The following is an 18,501-nucleotide window of genomic DNA, read 5'->3' as shown; positions in this document are numbered from 1 at the left end:
TAATACAGTCATCTCAGCTGTCCTCTATTTTGGAACGTTCCAGCTACATTTGAGAGTTATATTTAAATAAGATTTTTTGTTCTGAGAACTTGCTGGTTTTTACAAAAACACCCTCCTGCTGTATATTTAACTGTCACACACACACACATTCATACCAAAACACTCACAGAGGTGACGAAGCTCTCGCAGGTATCAAACACTTTCTGGGAGCCACACACCACTTTCAAACCCAAACCAGACATTTCGATTCTATTTTTGAAATGTTGAGTGCTTGAACTATGTCGAGCGGCAGCAGAAAAACAGCAGAAGGTGGAGGGTTCATAGTCAGAAACACCAGCTACAGACTGTGCAGGTGTCTGTTCACTGTGCTGACATCCAGTTGTGGTCTTTTCTTATCACCTTGCCACGAAGGCTATGTATATTAAATAAAATAAAAAATAACAAAGAAAATAAAACACAACCTCGTATATTCATTTTCAGACTTCGATTTTGTGTTGTGGTTAGTGTTTCTAATCGACTATATGAAGCTGAACAAGAGCTTAGCATTAGACATCAGCCGGCTGAAGACTACAGCCGAAGACTACAACGTGACGGCTTCGACAAGAAAACACTCGCTCAAGAGTCGTAATGTGTGGTTTTGAGCAGCTGATCTTTAAGTGTATTGTATTCCAGTGTGGTGTGTAGTTAGTGATTTGGATTATCACAGGCAGGAGGAGGAGAGCAACAGGTATTCTAAATGCAACAACTGCAACATCTGCTTCATTATTTGTAAACAGTTTTGTTTTAACTACTTGACGTGTGTCTTCTCTGTGACAGTAGCGTATGAACTGCAAAACTACGTGTCTGCTGTGGGGGAGAGAGGGTGGAGCATACGAGGCAAAGACAGACAAGGATCCTGTCTCAGGCGGTAAATCCAGAGGGAGTGTGGCTGACAGGAGATGAAGGCGGCAGCTTTGTAGACAGATGTATCTCTGAGTGTGAAAGCAACAAGGTCTAGGAGGAGCGCGCTGCTGAAGTGCTGTGATGGTGCATGTGTTTGCAGAATATGCTGGGTCGAGGGGATTACTGCATCTGAGCTGAGCTTTCCACTCGGACTCCTCCTTTTCTTCTGGCCTGAGAAAACAGATGCGACAGTAACGTGACTGGAAGCAGGAGCAACAGGAGGGACTCTGCCTGCCGACTCGGTTTGAGACAGAGATCCCAAGTGACCCGCCTAATAAATGCTGACAGACTTGGTGAAGGTTACAGGTGTCGAGCATTCGAAGGTTTGTTGTTGTTGAGCGCGAAGCGAGAGGCTGATTCTTGGTGGTAGTTTTCCTTTTGAAACGTTGTCTTTCTCTGACATTCAGAAATATTCAGAGACATACGTGTATATGAACGTGCTCAGGTTATTCATTTTTCTGAGGATGAAACACAAAAAAACCCCCCACTATATCAGCACAGTTCTTCAACATGTGGGGAAGTGACAATGATGTTTGACAGTGATATTTATTGTTCCTCATAGTTTTTCTACTTAATAATAATCTGAACCAACTTTATTCATCATGTATATATGTTACTAACAAACAAGGGATTGTTCTCCAGCTGATGAAACATACAAGAAATAATAATGACAATAAAAAGGAAACTAATAGAAAGAGGAGAGGTGGAGACAAAAGAGTTTTGTTATTGAATAAAAAAGTCTGAAGTTTTTTTTGTAATGCCATTCTATTTGTTTAATCAATGTATAACAATTTCATTCAAAGGGTCCATCACATGGTGTTTATCGTCTTCAGTAATTCAACCGCATACAAATAGAGAATCTTCACATCAAAATAAAACGTTTAATGTTTGTTAGTTCAAATTTACAACAACTTAAAATTGGCGAAATGGCTGCCTCGAGCAAAACATTCTGTTAAACTACAAAGAACTACAAAGGTGACACGTGGATCAGATGGTAGAGCGACTAAAACGAACATGTTTGTTAATAGAAAATAAAACAGTTTTGCTGGATTTTCACTCACATGGTAGTGACAGTGACATCCCAACCATGGGATGTCACTGGTGTGTTCGAGATGACCCAGACTGGAGCAGCACCTACCGGTGGAGAGCATTTGTATGTGCACCACATGCAGGAGGACACACATATATGATGGTCTTGCTGACATGGACGCATGTTGCAGAATAATGTTGTGTTTTAGGATGTGGCAAAGCCATAGCATCCCCAGCTTCAGTGAAGTGATGCTAGGATTCTCAAAGTTGAAAAAAGTCAAAGTTTTTTGTTCATTTTGATGCAACTGAAACACATCTTTCTCGCTTGATTCTTTTTCTCAGTTGTTCGTCCTTTTTGTTGGCTATTTCTTATCCCTTAAAATACATCAGAATTGAAAGCAGATTTGGATGAGACACATTGAGAATCTTAAAATGGAATGTGGTTTAAATGAAATAAAACACAACAAGCCAACATTTTCTGTGCATTTTAAAAGTGTAAATTCATAATCATATATGATGTCATCACTTGATTTTTATTTTTTAATTTCTCTTGCCCTCCTATCTTTGGGTTTAACGGCCCCTCTCAACGGTCACAACCTGGCCCCTTAGGAAACTGAATCGCCCACCTCTGTCTTAAACCATGGATTATCATTTGTGATCTCCTTTAAAGTTTCACATTTCTCCTCTGCGTAGATGCTTTTGTTTTAGAACGGTCCCATTATCCTTTTACATTAGACCGAGGTACCCAAAGATGTAAATATTGCTGAGGTGATTCGCAGTAACCCTCAATGTAAAAACCTTTGTGACAGGAGGCAGAATTTCAGCTCAGGGAAAACGCACCTTAACATTTTTGGTTAAAGTACAAATAAGATATTAGCAGCTGTGATGACCAATTTGTGAGGCAACTTTCCACGGTGGTTTCCATGGTGACGCTCTGTGGTTGCTATATCAAAAGACTTGAAAGTTAATTTGTCCTGTAATATTTTGTCCCTGGGATGTGTGTGTGTGTGTGAACCTGCTGTAGAGGGAAAATAATTATTCAGCTAACACAACTGATCCAGTCACTCAAGCGCACTGTTGAATTGATGCAGCAGTTTTTTTGTTTTTTTCACGCTGAGGAATGACACAAAAAGATGGGAGCTGTTGTAGTCTTTGTCGGATTAATGAAAAAAGCAAACTTTTGACTGAAGGAAGATATTATTAAACTCTGTCTGCTGACATTTTTATTGTCCTCCACCACTTCCGTGGCTGTGTGTGAGCGACTGGGAGAGAAAAGAACTCACGTAGAGAAAAGGAGATCCGACACTGAAGCGCCTTCGACACGGCTCAGCCTGTTGATGTGTGATTCTGTTAGTGAAGTCAGCAAACACTCAAACAGCGTTTTATGTTTTAAAGTGCAATCGCTGCCTCTATCTGCTGCGTTTGATCTTCAGCTAAAAATATCTTTATTGCAATAGCAGATCTAGGTTTGATGCTACAGATGGGTATCTGCCCCTTGATGTCATCATTAAAACCAGCGGAAGATCTGGGCTTGTTATCAGGAGCTGTCACTTCACATATCACTCTAGAATATTAAAAGACACGAGGAGCAAGAATCGCTCTTTCTTCAAATCCAATTCCATAGCAGCATTCCATGCAGACAGATGGAAAAACAAAAGACAAGCTCTGCATGGTAGAAAAGCGCGGCGGTACAGAGACGAGAGCAGCTGATGGTGTGTTGATGGCTGCTTGGGTCTTATTTAATATCACTGTCCTCAATCAGCAAACACAGATATCAATACTTTGATAATGAGAAAACCATTTTCACAGCACAGGGGGGGAAACTAGAATCATAAGTTGGCAATTATTTGGTGTGTAATTTAAAAGTTGAGAAAATAGCCAAAAAAACAAAAGCCTTATTCCCGTTCTTGCTTCTTCCACTGACTCCAAGCCTCAAACCGACTCATTTCTTTTTCTGTTCCATGTTACTCCAAATGAAACTTCAGCTCAGCCAGACCCTGGTTCCTCCCGTCTGCTCTGCAGTATTGTTACTCAGTCACGCAGTATAACTGTCTGATGACAAACCTTTCAGATGACTCGGAAATGAGTCCAATATTAGACCAACTCCTGACTGTACTCGTGAAAAATACTTTAGAATGAAGGGTCGACAGTTACATATATTTGAGGTATGAGGTGTGGTTAAAGATCATTCATGTCAGGGTCATTGAAATTAAACATTTTATACATTATGAATCAACCTTAATGTAGTTCCATCGCTTTATAAATCGGTCATATTCAAAGCCTTCGTTTGAACATCAGCCATATTAGGTTCCAACCAGTCGCACACAGCCAGTTTAAAGGCCCATATATGCTCAACGTTACGTACACATCCATATACGAACGGAGCCTTTGGTTCGTGTTCATTTCGTCCATATTTACCAACATTTCCACAAAGCTTACGGATACGAACCAAACAGAGCAGTACCACAGGAATCCATTGGGGCAGTGTTGCTGTTACTGCCTGACTCTAATGAGTCACAAAGAAGACATGACAATGTCGGAAATTCTTCGTTCTCCAGTCGTGATATATCTTATCACCGACCACTGCCTCCTGCAACACTGCCTCCGTTTCCTCTTTTGTGCAAGAGGTACCTTAGCTGTACTTCCTCCACAATAGTTATTTATGGAGTTAGTCATTGCCATCAACGTTTGACTCTGGGCTGCTCCCCCTGGTGGATATATTGCTGAACAGCATTGATGATTGATTGATTGAGAAGGTGTCCCAGTGGCTGAGACAAAAACCAGCACCCACTGCAGCCCTTCCAGGACAGAGCTTCCCACCCCTGGAAGCCCTGAGAAAACCACTGCTCATCTACAGTGAGAGGCTCTGTTGCCTCCTGCATGTCTCCCTAGTGAGGTGGTCCAATCATGTCCGACTGGGAGGAAACCCCGGGCCACACTCATGATGGAGAGATTATGTCTCTTCGTAGACCTCTGAAGGACTAGGCCTGTCCTCAAGAGAGCTGAAGGAGTTTTCAGGCTCCGTTGTTTTGGCAGCAGCCTCTACTAAATGCATTGCTCTGAAATGATGACACCAAAACAGAGCGACATATTCTAATAATATAACAGAAGTTCAACTTTCCTGCTTGGTTGGAACCATGCTGACTTATAAGGTAATTGATTTTGGTGCTGTTCTGCTGTTCCATTTGGAGTTGCAAATGTGCTTAAATCTCCCTGTTTATTCTCAATGGAGGACCTTTGCTGCCAGTCATGGTAACCAGCGAATGGAGCAGAGCACACGCAACAATGGTTAAAACAGCCCCTGGGTGCTGACTCATGACAAAAGTTTAGTTCCTGGAAGTTCAGTTCCATGAAATGGCAACGCACTGAGACCAAAACAGCAAATAGCCTGAAAGCCAACTGGCCAGCTCACTGACCTCGGTGAAGACTGACCATCTCGCCCATCATTTCATCACAGCTCTGTTCTTCGCATGTCTTTGGTGCGTATTTCAGGAGCGCTGTGACCCTAGCAACACCCATTGTCCGATCATTAAGATCACACTCATTCGAGTTATTTCCATACAAGAAACTGGGGCTATAATAATAAGTGAAAAAATCACCCCCTCCAGTGTATGTTTGTTTTTAATTTGCTTTACTATTATTTTTTTTTTAGGTCATCCCATGTTATTAAACCAACTTTAAATGGGAAAAGTGATCAGGCGAGGGACTGTATATCGATGTATTTCATCCCTTATATCCACATTTAATTCTGTAAGTTTATATAATGATTTATTTTCCATATAACATATTGCCTTCTGTATTTGCGCATATATTTCCTTACTTCCCTATTTCTTTACATACGGCACACACACATATATATTCTTGCTTCTACAGTATTGTTTTAACTATGAAGCTCTCTTTAAATACAGTCTTTTCTTGACATGTCATGTGGTCACTATCTAAGGGCATCCATTCTCTTGAGGAAAACAGAAACTACTACGAAGCAGACGAACAATATTTTTAAGGTTCCCGAAATAGCAGCATGTCATAGACCTGCATGTCTTTGCATGACCATTAAAACGGCGCCCCAAGTCTGAGCGGCTGTGGTCTCTTTGATGTTTAGTTCGAGATCAGTGAGAAAACGAATCTGCATAGATAGCAAGATATTTTAGATAGAATCTATAATACATCCCTTTTGCTCTTTGTAATCTCCATGCAAGGAAGATAACAGGCTGAAAATACCATACTTAATTCAGTAGCTTCTGTTAAGTCAGTTTGATGATGGTGCGAGGTGGGAAACCGGCTCAGGGGTACAGAGAGGGTTATTTGGCTTCAAAGTTTAATGTACGGCCATATACTATGTATTACAGTGTATGAGAAGTGCTGCACCTCTCTAGCAGGAATGGAGCCCAGAACAAAGAAGAACGCGAGGATCATCATACTTCACAGGGTTTTCATCATTTACACTGCTGAACCGTAAAACTTGACAGCCTGCCCTTTGTGTTATTATTATTATCAGTATTAAATATTTCTTGTCATCAATATTTGTACATTTATGTCAAAAGTGTAAATTGTCTGCCGTTCACTACAATGAGAAAGCAGAAAACAACTTTATAAAATACAGTGTAAATGATATCAAAATGTGTTTATTTGACAGTGTTTTAGATTTGAGACACTATAGATGCCAATGGCGAGATCAACCATGGGCTTCTAATGTAGGGGAATAGTGCAAGGTTAACACGCCTATAATGGGTGGAAATGAGGTGCTTGACTGAGGTCTTCTCTCTCTCTACACAGTTAGGTTTGTAAACAACATGGTTCAGAGTGTCCCAAATAAAACACTACTGTGTTTGCATGTGCATAACATCACACTCATATTCTTCTTTTATTATAACCTGGTTTCATGTCTCATTCATATTGACTAGCAAATGCATGAATACTGTCCTTCTTGGCATGAAATGATCACATTAAGGCCACCGATAATATTGTCCAGGCAATAGACAGGCATCATAGTGTGTGGCCCAGATGCTCTTCCAGAGTACACAGTGTGGATGTCTGCGCTGGCACGGAGTGGGGTGGGAATCCTTGTGCTGTAGGTGACTGAAATAACAAGGAGTGACATGAGGCTCAAGGTAATTAAACAGATAGCAGAGGAGTCTCGCCGGGTAGCGGTGTCAGTACGAGTCTCACGGGTCTGAGGCGCCACGGTCCAGAGCACCCTCGCGGGAGTTGTTGCCATTTACGGCTCATATTTTGCCGCCAGTGAAAAACACAATCGGCTCAATCGAAGACAGTCCTAACAATGAAAAACAACCCGTCAGATAAAAAAGTGATTCTGGGCTGCGGCTGGAAAGAATAGGCTTTTTAGGGAGCAAGCGAGTGCACTTTATGTTGTCTCGCACACACACTAGAGAGAAAGTCCAGGGGACTGTGTGTGCTGAACGGTGGTGGTCTGAATGATCTGCAGCTCTAAAAGCCCCTGAATAGCTGCAGAGATGTCGCTGCCTCTAAATTAAGTCCAGTTCTGGAGATTGACGCTTGGTGAAATGAAAAGCTTCAATGAGATAATGAAGCCTCTGGGGAAACCCTGCTGAAACACTTGCTATGATGGTGTGGTGTGTGTGCTCATAACCAACAGGTTGTGTGTGTGATGACATGGGTCGTGTGTGTGTGTCTGCCTTTTTATTCTTTGAACTGAATTGGATTTTTTTTATATATTGAATGATCCCTCATCATATTAGAAGGGTAACTTTGTGTCAAAGTTAGCTTTAAATGCAGTTCATGTGTCAAAGTTAAGGCCTGGGGGCCAAACATGGCCTGCCAAGTCATTTTTGTGGCCTAAAATGAAAATAAAACACTCCAAACTAGATGCTGATCTCACAGCCATGCTGTAAAGCATGCAAGCATTAATAATTAATTTTAATAAATCAAACAGAGCCTAAAATAAAGTGAATGCTTCCCTGTTCCTCATTACTCTTCAATGAGGTTCCAATGAAAATAAAACAAAGAACTTTCAGGTGTAAATACTGAGGTTGTTTGTGAGATAACTGCGAGTAACATCCAATTTACGACTGGGATCGGTTCCGACCAACCGGTCGTAAGTCAGATTGGATTCAAAATAGCCGACGCGAGGGTTATAGGTGCTACTGTAGCGGTAGATGGCTGTGAGAGAGTGAGATGCTGGATACTGTGCTGCCGTAACTGTTGTACGCGATGCCTATATGCTGGCATTGAATTTAAAAAAAAGCATCTGCTGGCCGTGGTCAAAAGTACGGGTGGACGTAAGTCGAGCAGGTCGTGAGTCAGATGTTGCCTGTATAGTCATAAAAACCAATCATCAATTTGCTTTGTAAAACTTTCATGCTCAGTGCTCAACCTCAATAACTTGGATCACTCTTCCACCTCTCTGTGGCCCAATAACCAGTCCCTCCAGGAAGTCACAATCTTGCAGTCGCAACCACCAACGCACTTTCAACCAATCCCTTCAACTACTCGCAGCAACTCTCCCACAACCTCGACCCATCACTTGAGTCTCCTTCTGCCCACCCCTCTACGCAGCATGGGCGTTGTCATTTCCACTCTGACTTGTTGAGATGAAGTCAGGTGTGACGCTCATATTTGCCCACACGTGCTACTACTAACAAGGTTCACGATTCGGACGTTGACTCAGAAAAGGATTCTTAAATGTCCAGATTCTACGTATTTAACTGTATGATAGACATAATGAAAAAGAGGAACTCACCTGAACACTTTCGGGGCAAAGTGACTAACAAAAAAAGGGACAAACATGGCTGACCGTGAGATCCAGCTCTCTCCAGGCTGTTTCTGATACTCCACATCCTGACCACGGTTCACATTTCACCATTATTTTAGATTTTTCATGGGTGGGGGATATTGCTCTTTGCACTTGAAATACTTGCAAATGAAACAGAAGCTCCAGGATAAAAGCTCTTACTAGCTAATTTGCTTATTATAATAAAAAAAAAAGGCTTCGTGCTTGCTGCAAAGTGCAAAACCTAGGCGGATCTTTACTCATACTAGATTGTTTGATAACTTTTTTTTAGCAAAACATCATAGCAACACAAGCTCTTCTATTTATTTCTTATTTTGTGTGGCGTGACTCAATAGATTTTGTTGTCCAAATCCCATCATGAAAACGTTCTCACCATCTGGGAAGTCTGAATGTCCCCAAGTAAAAACATTCCCTTGACTTAAAGCGCTCACTCAGGCCTGAATTCTTTATCTCCCATCTTGTTTTGTTATCGTTCTGCATGTGTTGTAGCTGCTGTACCCCTCCTGTGTTTCCTGCGATTCACTTATCTCTCATCGGAATCGTAGATCTGAGACCAGAGAACAAGGTACAACGTACAGGCCCAGAGGGAAACATCTACATCCTGAATATGTCCCTGGACTGTTGAGAGCTGGAATGATTCCGCTGCAAGCTTTCTGCTGCCTCACACAGATGATGGGGATTGAATTGAATAATGGTAGAGGATGTAAATAGACGGCGTGTGAGCTTGATCTGATGTTGCGGTGGAACACTTGGAGCTGCGTGACGTCTGATTACCTGACTGAACCCGACTGTGCCACACTGTTTGAACGGCGGTTCAAGCTGGCTGTTCACGTTTCACATTTTAGGAGCAGCCGCATAAAACGGCAATATCGGGTGGATACTGTAGAAAATGAATTATTTCTTGACAGCAGCAAAATTATGTAAGACAGAAAAATCTCAGAGGGAACTGGAGTAAATGTGGATCTGAAAGGCTTCTTCAGTTCTGAAACCTGCCATTCCATCGAACCCCGAACTCTAACCAGTAAAGGTATTTGAATATTAGTGTTTATTGTCAATGTAATCGCTGTGTCTGAAACACTGAGCCTCAACATATGTGTTGGGGGGGATTCCTCCCGTCTGATGCAGAAGTATGTGCTGTTGAGAAGCTGCTTAAGCTGCATGGATTTTGATTGCTTGTGGGTGTTTTTCCAAAACCCTAAAAATAATATCCTTATGCTCCCACATGTTTCAGACAAATCCTTGCTATCACCTTTCTCAGGTTGATCAAAGGTAGTTTTTTTTTTACCAGCCATTAAATGCTCTTGAGATTTTGCACATCTTTTTTTCCCCAAATGCAGAGTAATATGATTATTTCCGTATGGACCACTGGTATGATGAGGACGTGTGCTCTGCAGAGGTAAGAGAAAGGTTGCTTCAACACCTTTCTGACCACCCACTCAATGTAAATGGGCCTGCTAATAGATATGCCTGTCAGCTTATGTTATCCACGATGCCTCTTCACTGCGATACAGTGCAATCCACAACATCCCGTCTCCTGGGAGAGTGCCGATAACAAGGACCCGCATGTGGCTTTAAATTGCATGCCGGACTTAATGTCTTCTGCAGTGACGTTTTTTTTTTTTGTTTTTTTTTTTAATACAGCACTATATTATGGATCGACTACCACTATTATGGATCGTGATGTTTTACTGATTAAAAGCAGCCAAAAGGAGGCATGAATTGAATTGTGTTGAATTTTAATTGACAGATAGGAGCTGAGGGAAGAAGCCGGCGCAGCGTCCAGTTACTGGGGTGCGCTGCTCCTAACCAGGGGACAAGCTAACATACATACGTACAACTCAACACACCTATATCTATACACCATAGTCAAATACTATCATGCCCAAACAATACTCTAAACAGGGCTTCGGCTAGGACTTTTTTAAACCATGGCGGAGCCCCCCTCTCACTCGCTCCCATCCAAAATAACCAGATAAGTATTACAGATTACTGTAATAACTAACTAAACGGAACACAAGGAAATCAAGAAGCGATCGAAAGCAGCCAAACAAGCGGGGAGTTTTGACATCTATTGAGAATGACAATAAAAACGTTGCAAATCTCAGTCAGCAGGTCTCTTCGAATGTGCATGTCTTGAGTTTGCGAGCAACGGACGGATTCCTGTCATATAGTAATGATGGTGTGTCTTTTGGGATTTTTAAAAACCACCATAATCACGTCCGTCCCCATGATGTGTCATGTGTTTTATTCATGTTTCAATGTTTGACGTGAGAGTCCATCTTTAACAGAGAGATCATTATTTTGAAGGCATGGCAGCTCTCATTTCAGTCGTAGCCATGATGGTTTACATGTAGTGGAAACACGTAAACCTACAGTAGATTTTTCCCCTCTGAACCTGTCATGTGACCCTGAGAAAATCTTCTGTCACTAAAACTCTGGGACTAACTGGTTTCAGTGACTAAGCTCTTGTTTCGTCACATACGATGCTGAGACATAGCGGAAGAAAATGCAACTGAAGTTAGATTAAATAACCAATATCCAACTAGTTTCTCTTCAGTTCTACATCCCTCTATGATCCTGGATTAGATTGATGGTATAATCCAGCGCCTAAATCTCAGAGGAGATTTTATGTGAGGTGGTGAGCAGAATGAAGGTATCAAGGATACGGTTTGGCTCAGATGTGTATACCAAGATATGATATCACGACCCTGCTGCCTGTCAAAAAGTGAAAAAAGTAATAATATTCTGGGGAGAAAAATGTTTTTAAATGATAAAAAAATATCTGAATCACTTATACAGTATGTAGCATTTTCGTGTATGTCATTTTTACCACTAGTGTAACAAGATATATTTTGTAGAACGATATAAACACTCACAGACAGACAAGAACATAATAATAATTTATAATAACTTACTTTCAACATAAAAAACAGGCATAACTTTTTCAAGTGTGTTCAACTGTGAGTCACCAGTACTTTGTTGAAGTGGGTCTGCCATCGACGCAGCTCTGCTGTCGTGTCTGCTCCCCTTTAGGCGGCGTCTTTCTATCGGGCGCACTGATTCCTCACATGATTAAAATGTCTCAGATGTTTGATAGCGTGAAGCCAAACATCGCTTGACCTGCTGTGTTTGCCATTTGCGTGCCAAGCCCGGTGGTCATGCATGCGTGCGCTAATCACGCTACGAGTTGGTTGATCGTGTTTAATGTAAACCGCTCCACACTAGCAACGCGCACATGTGGCTTTTATGTTCAACTTTATTGCCATCCTGTTCCGTTTCATGCCACTGCACATGTTTCTGTGAAACTGCTGCGTAGCACACTCAGACATCGTGATGTCTATCTGTTTAACACGCTGCCGCCAGACATATTGTGCTGTGCAGCATTTTAGTCGACGCTTATGTCTTGAAGCCTTGGCTCCAAACATGGCCACTTCATTCACTGCAGATGCTTCCATGAGACATACAGAAATGAAGATCGGACCAAAAATAGAGTCAACCCAAGCTGCTCACCTTGTGTGACTTAAAAAAAAAGTCTGAAAAGCACAAGATATTCTGCTGGGGAGCTTATTCCACAGGTGAGGGGCCCAGACAGCTGCCAGTCATGTGGTCCAACAGCAAGATGGTCCTCTCAGTGTCAGCCAGACCTGGGCAAAGTGCGGCCCGGGAGCCATATACGGCCCGATGCCTGTTTTTTGGTGGCCCGTTTGACATCAGACTAAAACTAATATGTCCTAATTTTTCTACCTTTTTTGTTGTTTCTTGTAGTCACAACCACCACGTCAGCAGTAAATATAACATGTTCTTGTTTTAAGACTAAAATGTTCTTCTTTTCATTGGCCATTTTTGTGTTTTTCTTGTTCCTCAAAATACATTGAAGTAATACTGAACATTTTTGAAATAAGCTGCCTTTTTATCTTTAACGTTTAGTCCATAGTTGATTTATATTGAAAATAAAGTGCATATAAAATGAATTATTTCAATTGGCCTTCCTTTTGATGATGGCCCCTCACAACCGTTACACTTTCTAATGTGGCCCTTTAGGGAATTGAATTGCCCACCCTGGTGGAAGCCAATGGTTCCATGGGCAGTGTGAGTGGGTATCCATCAGTGGCCCGGTAGTACCACAGTGTTAAGGTGGATCGGGTCAGCTACCAGAAGTCAGCAAAGCCAGCGGAGTGGGAGACTTTGGGCAAGTTGGAGACCAGGATTACTGGGAAAAAAATGACCTGTTCTCTTCATGTATCCATTATTGAAGCCAGAGCCTTGAGTCCTTAATGAATGAAGATGGGGGCGCATATCAAACCACCATAAAAATACATCACATACACAATCAGATTTGTGAGGAGTTAAAGGGGATGGATTGAAGGTGCGTTTGTGTGGAAGAGCAAAAAAAAAAAAGCTTCCCAACTCTTTTGTTTGTCACACTCGCCACTTTGTCTCTGGTTATTTCCATTCATTAGACAGCAGCACTTTTGGAAATGTATTTTTAATGCGAGGAATGCTGAAAGATGACGTCTCCATCTGCAGAAGTGCAATTATCGAGCGTGTGTCCGTGAGGATAAGTGCAGGTGCATTTGCCTTTCAATTTAAACTGCAGGCATTACATTTTTTTTATTCGTGAGCTGTAGTTGTGAGTTCAGATCAAAGTAAACCTGGCATTTTTAGGTGAGGCCAAGCTTTTAAATTGGTCCAGCAGTGTGTAGCTTCTCCCTGGGTGTAATGCGAAGCTTATTTAAATCGTAACCATGGAAACTGAGGTCTGCGGTGGAGGAAACACATGCTGGCATTGGTTTAGATAAGTTTTGATAGCTGCCATTCAACACCTCTGTATTCGGCATCTTTCTGTTTCCTCCTCTGAACTGTTGACTGCCACGGTGCGGATGTCACTATTGTGACACTCCTCTCTTTTTATAGTGGAGCTAATCATGTCTTCTTTTCATCTTGTGCTGTGAGGCCCCTTCACACCTCCCCACCTCCTCTTATTACGTTTCTTCCTCCTCCTCCGTCTCTTTTGTGTACGTCTCTGTTTATTCCCTCCCTCGCCCCACTCTTCTCTCTCCTCCCCTTTGTTCTGTCCTCCCACTCGCATCCTCCTCCTGCTTCTTTCACTCTCTGCGCTTCAGAGTGTTGTCCTGAAGAATTCGTCGCACTCTAATATTGATAACAAGCACGGTCAATACCACTATTTACCATTAAAGCTCACAAAGTATGAAATGCTTTTACATTATTCACAAACCCATCACATTTATGGAATCTTTACTTCTGCTTTTTTTTTTAGTTCTTGTCTCCATTCTGCTTTGGAGATTTTGTTTTTAACTTACTTTATCAGCCTTTCAACTCACAGAGAACTGGAGGAGTAATTGACAAGTTTGTGTAGGTGATGCAGTCGAACGTACTCTGCCACTTATATATGTAAATGGCATCACTCATCTGTTAGTCCCCTTTCACACTGCGTAAGAGTGAAGATATCCAGTCCAACCAGGTCGATCAGCAGGCTGGAAGCGGGTCAAATGACCCTCCGATTGACTCATCCTACTCCCACCTGTTGATGTCCCTGACATCTGCGCTGTTGTGGCCTGATTTAGTTTAACTGGCAGAATGAAGTGGTTCATTTGCTTGAACTATGCTCTGTCCACATGAGAGGTTCAGATGTCGGCACTGATCCGATCCAGCCGAGCTGGTGCATCACCATGTGTGTGGCTTGATGCTGACAAACCAACTTTTTGTGAGATGGAACTCAAAATAAGGTGCACTGCTGCCTGCTGACGTTGCAATGTTGAAGAGTGAGAGGGACGAATGATGTCACACTATATGTTTTAGCTCCTCATCCGCAGCAATGGTGTCGTCAAACCAGACAAATATAAGGTGTTGGCGGGTAGTTATTTCATTTGTGCTCCATCATGACTGGAAGGTCAATGTGCTGACATTCACAGCAGGATTAGGGCACCTAAACGTTTCTCTTGTGTGAATCATCCCACACAAAACAGACATTGACCTGTTACAGTCGTGTGAACAGCCTCGTACTGAAGTATCCGAGAATTATGTGAGGGTTGTACAGGACTTGCATGAGCACAGTGTGGAGTGGATTACATCAGGATACATCATGAAACATTTGCTTCTTGTTCCAAGTACTTGGTGAGGGAGCTGCGACCAGTCCGCGGTGTCTCCCTGCTCTCCTGGGAAAGGTTCCAGCTCCACTTGAAAAGAGACAGAAAGTATTTCATTACCCATAAGGGTAGCAGTATTTTGGAGGTCAAGTGACTAAGCAGTCGTGATAAGCCTGAGCACATTTCAAAACAACCTTCTTTGTGCATGAACTCACTTGAAGTTAAGATGTGTAAATGAAATGCGACTTTCAGTCAATATTTAAAGACCATTTTACATGCAGAGGGAATCTCGTGTCTTCATATATTTTGGGTGTCCTGTCAAAGACAGTGAGTTAAAGTACAGGCAACATGGTTCTGAGAGTAAACAGCTGCAGCTTCATGTTCCTGTGCCGTGAACAGTCGCCTCTCTTCCTCCTTAACAATAGACAATGGGCACTTTCCCTGTCAGTCTTTCAATTTTTAACCCCTGTTTTCACGTAGTTTAGAGCAGTGGTTTTTAACCGTAGGGCCGGGGCCCATGGTTGGGCCGTGAGCGCCCCCTATACTTCCGCTAAAACTTTTTGTGTTTTACCCCTTTCAGCCGTGAGGGCTGCGAGACGCTCAGTTTAAACACATTAGCCACGTATGGCGCCAGTAGTGTGTCACTGAAGTGACTTTCCAGCGGCAAATCTGTGATAGTTAAGAACTATGGAGAAGTTCTTGAAAAGAAAAAAATGATAAAGAAAGTGATGCCGCCCCCCCCACAGTGAAAACTGTTTATGAAAGCACCTAAAATTAATTAGAACATGTTATACTTTCATTTACCCTTTACTTATATCTTCTTTGGAGTATAAATAAGATATATTTTTATTATATAATTTATTTTATTTACACATGGTTTTATTGTATTTATTTAATACAGACTTTTATTCAGTTTTTCCAATTTTCTCAAGTGTATTTTTTTCTTTAGTACATTTCATGAACATAATTTGTACCTGGTTCTGCTGCTGGTTGGACTTTTCAATGACTAATAAATATCTTTGCAATGATCACATGGTTTCATGTCATTTCACAAGGTTTTGGTTTGTTCAGGTGTAAGTAGATTAAATATGGTTGTTGACCACATATGAAATCAAGAGGAAAGTGAAAGTTCTATTACTTGAATGGAATATAGAACATGCACTTAGTTCCAATAGACACGTGGCGCACAAAACTGACTTTAAATGAATTGAAGTGCAAGTTAATTTTGCCACTTGCTTTGATGGCTTTCGGGTCTTCATGGACAGACACGAGAACATGGTGCTTCTCAAACGACTCCTTCAGCAGTGCTTCTTCAGTTTGATGACAAAATTGTGTGTTAAAGGATAAAGGTTCCTGAAGCAGTATTGATGGTACCTTCTGTTCTGTTGAACCTTCAGTTGAAGTGGCTGCTACATTCTGTGATGGTGAGAGTTGTTTGACTGTGGGATGTATGTGTTTTCTGCTGAGAACCTCCAAACTCCAAAGAGAGGTGCCTTACTGCTTGCTGTGTGTCTTCCACGCACTCTACCTCAAAACAATGATTTACTCCACTGGTGCTGCTCCAGCGAGTACGTTCTAGTAAATGCAGGGTAATTGGTTCACGCCGTTTCCATCAACAGAGCTCTTTGCCTGTCTACAGAGTTTCACCCCTCATAGTGGGAGGCTGATGAAGGCAGGAGCACTCTACGCTGCCACATTTTAGCCAAAAAGAAAAAAACCAACCGGGCTGAATGTACTATATATATATATTTTTTCTCTCTCTGTCTCTCTCCAGGGACGTCATTTACACTCCTCCGCAATGCTTGTCAGCCTCCACCTGTCTCCCTCCTGTCTTCAGGACAAGCGTCTCGTTCCCCCCTGCTCAGTCACCAGTCGCTCACCTTCTGCAGCCTCAGCTCCGCAGTGTCTCCCCTCACCTCGACCGACTCTGCCCTTCCTCTCCTTGTCCTTCTCGCTGCTCCTTCTCACCTTTGCGATCCTACCTGTCTGCGAGTCACGCAGGGGTGGCGGTCCAGGCACAGGAGCTGGCGGTTCCCCAGGTGGACAAGGGGGACAGCGGGGAGGTGGCAACCAGAGGGGTGTGGTCATCCCTCCTCCATTCTCCCCCGGCTCACCAGCAGTTCTGCCCATCAACCCCAAACTGATCAACTCTCTCAGCATTTCCGTCATCTTGGTGGGCAACTCTAGTGAAGTGACCCTGGGAGCGGGGCTGGAGAAGGAAGACTTCCTGCATATACCGTACCCTCCCAAAGTTGACGTGGTCACCATGAATGAGACGGACCCAAAGAGCATCATCAACCGGATCTGTGGACAAATGACGCGCAGCTCGCTGCAAGGAGTAGTGTTCGGTGACGACACGGACAAGGAGGCCATCGCCCAGATCCTGGACTTCATCTCCGCCCAGACTCACATTCCCATACTCGGAATCAGAGGAGGCTCCTCCATGGTCATGGCTGCCAAGGTAGGAAGGTTACCATCATCTATTCCTTGTGTTATGAGTCCTTCTTCTTTGAAGCGTGCTCTCAAAAACTTGATCCAACTGCCTAAAAACATGAAAATGAAGTAGTCCTTGAAGTATCCACTGAGCTCACGGGAAGTTCTGGCTTCCAGTTACAAACCACAACTATTAATCGCAATCGTGAGGTTTTAACCAACAGTGCAAAGACCCTCCGTTTGAGAATTAAATCTTCATTATAACTGGGTTATTGGAATTAGGTTGATGTTTATTAAAGAGTACTGGTTAAGGTTATTGTTTTAGATGGTTCTGTTAACAGGGAGGAAATCATTTTGTCAAGCGAGTGTCCTCACTAAGACCGAAGTACAACCATGTGTGTAACCTGTATAGCTCTACTTGTGGGGACCAATTCTTAGAAACACACCTGCTTGTGGGGACCTTTTGCAAGTCCCCAGAAGTGTGTGCCTTAATTTGAGGACTTAAACTTCAAAATACCTGAAAGAAAGAGGGAAATTCTGAGATAAAGAAATACTGTCAATTGTTTAAAAATACTAATACTAATACTAATAAAAAAAAGGCTGAATGAGATTTCGCTTTAATTTCTATTTTGTATGTTTTAAAGATTTTGCATAACATAACATAACATAACATAACATAACATAACATAACATAACATAACATAACATAACAATATTTATATTATTATATATTATATTATTATCTTTGTGGCACAAGGCTGTGTATATGTTATTAATTCACCTTTACATAAACAATTTAGACTGACATTTAACATTTAGATACATACATACTTGTTTGTTATGACTGTTAATGGATCTTAAGGAAACCATCAACTGTATCAGGTTCAGAGCAGCCATTTGTTCCCAGCATGAATGTTGAATTATAACAATCTCGAGGTCAAAAAGCACAGCTGTGTGATTCAAGAGAGAAGCAAGAGAGAGTGAAAGGCAGTGGGCGAGGGGTTGTAAAATTGTGGATGGTGTGTGGAGAGGAGGGCGGGAGGGATGTCGGCTCAACGTATAATTAAAACATTTTACAGCTGACAAAAAGACAGAGGTGGCAAACTGAAAGTGACAAGGAGGAGAGGGCAGTTACACAAGTGTGTGTGTATTTGTGTGTGTCCGTCCATGCGTGCATATTTGCACATCCATCTGCGTCTTTTTTTAACTTCCCTGGTT

At 42.2% G+C, this 18,501-nt stretch overlaps 1 protein-coding gene across 6 annotated transcripts in view; it reads left to right on the top strand.

Annotated features, from left to right (window-relative positions):
- Positions 1 to 18,501, top strand: part of LOC128753728 (glutamate receptor ionotropic, NMDA 2B-like) — a 109,544-nt gene that overhangs the window by 10,279 nt on the left and 80,764 nt on the right. For all 6 annotated transcript variants that reach the window (XM_053855751.1, XM_053855752.1, XM_053855749.1 and 3 more), the window contains one exon: positions 16,625 to 17,311. In XM_053855751.1, coding sequence (XP_053711726.1) covers positions 16,625 to 17,311 — 687 coding nt within the window. The remainder of the gene's footprint in view (positions 1 to 16,624; positions 17,312 to 18,501) is intronic.

Source organism: Synchiropus splendidus, chromosome 2, assembly GCF_027744825.2.
Source record: "Synchiropus splendidus isolate RoL2022-P1 chromosome 2, RoL_Sspl_1.0, whole genome shotgun sequence".
Lineage (NCBI taxonomy): Eukaryota > Metazoa > Chordata > Actinopteri > Syngnathiformes > Callionymidae > Synchiropus > Synchiropus splendidus.
Note: the sequence above shows the minus strand (reverse complement) of the source record. Positions and strands in the feature narration are given on the sequence as shown.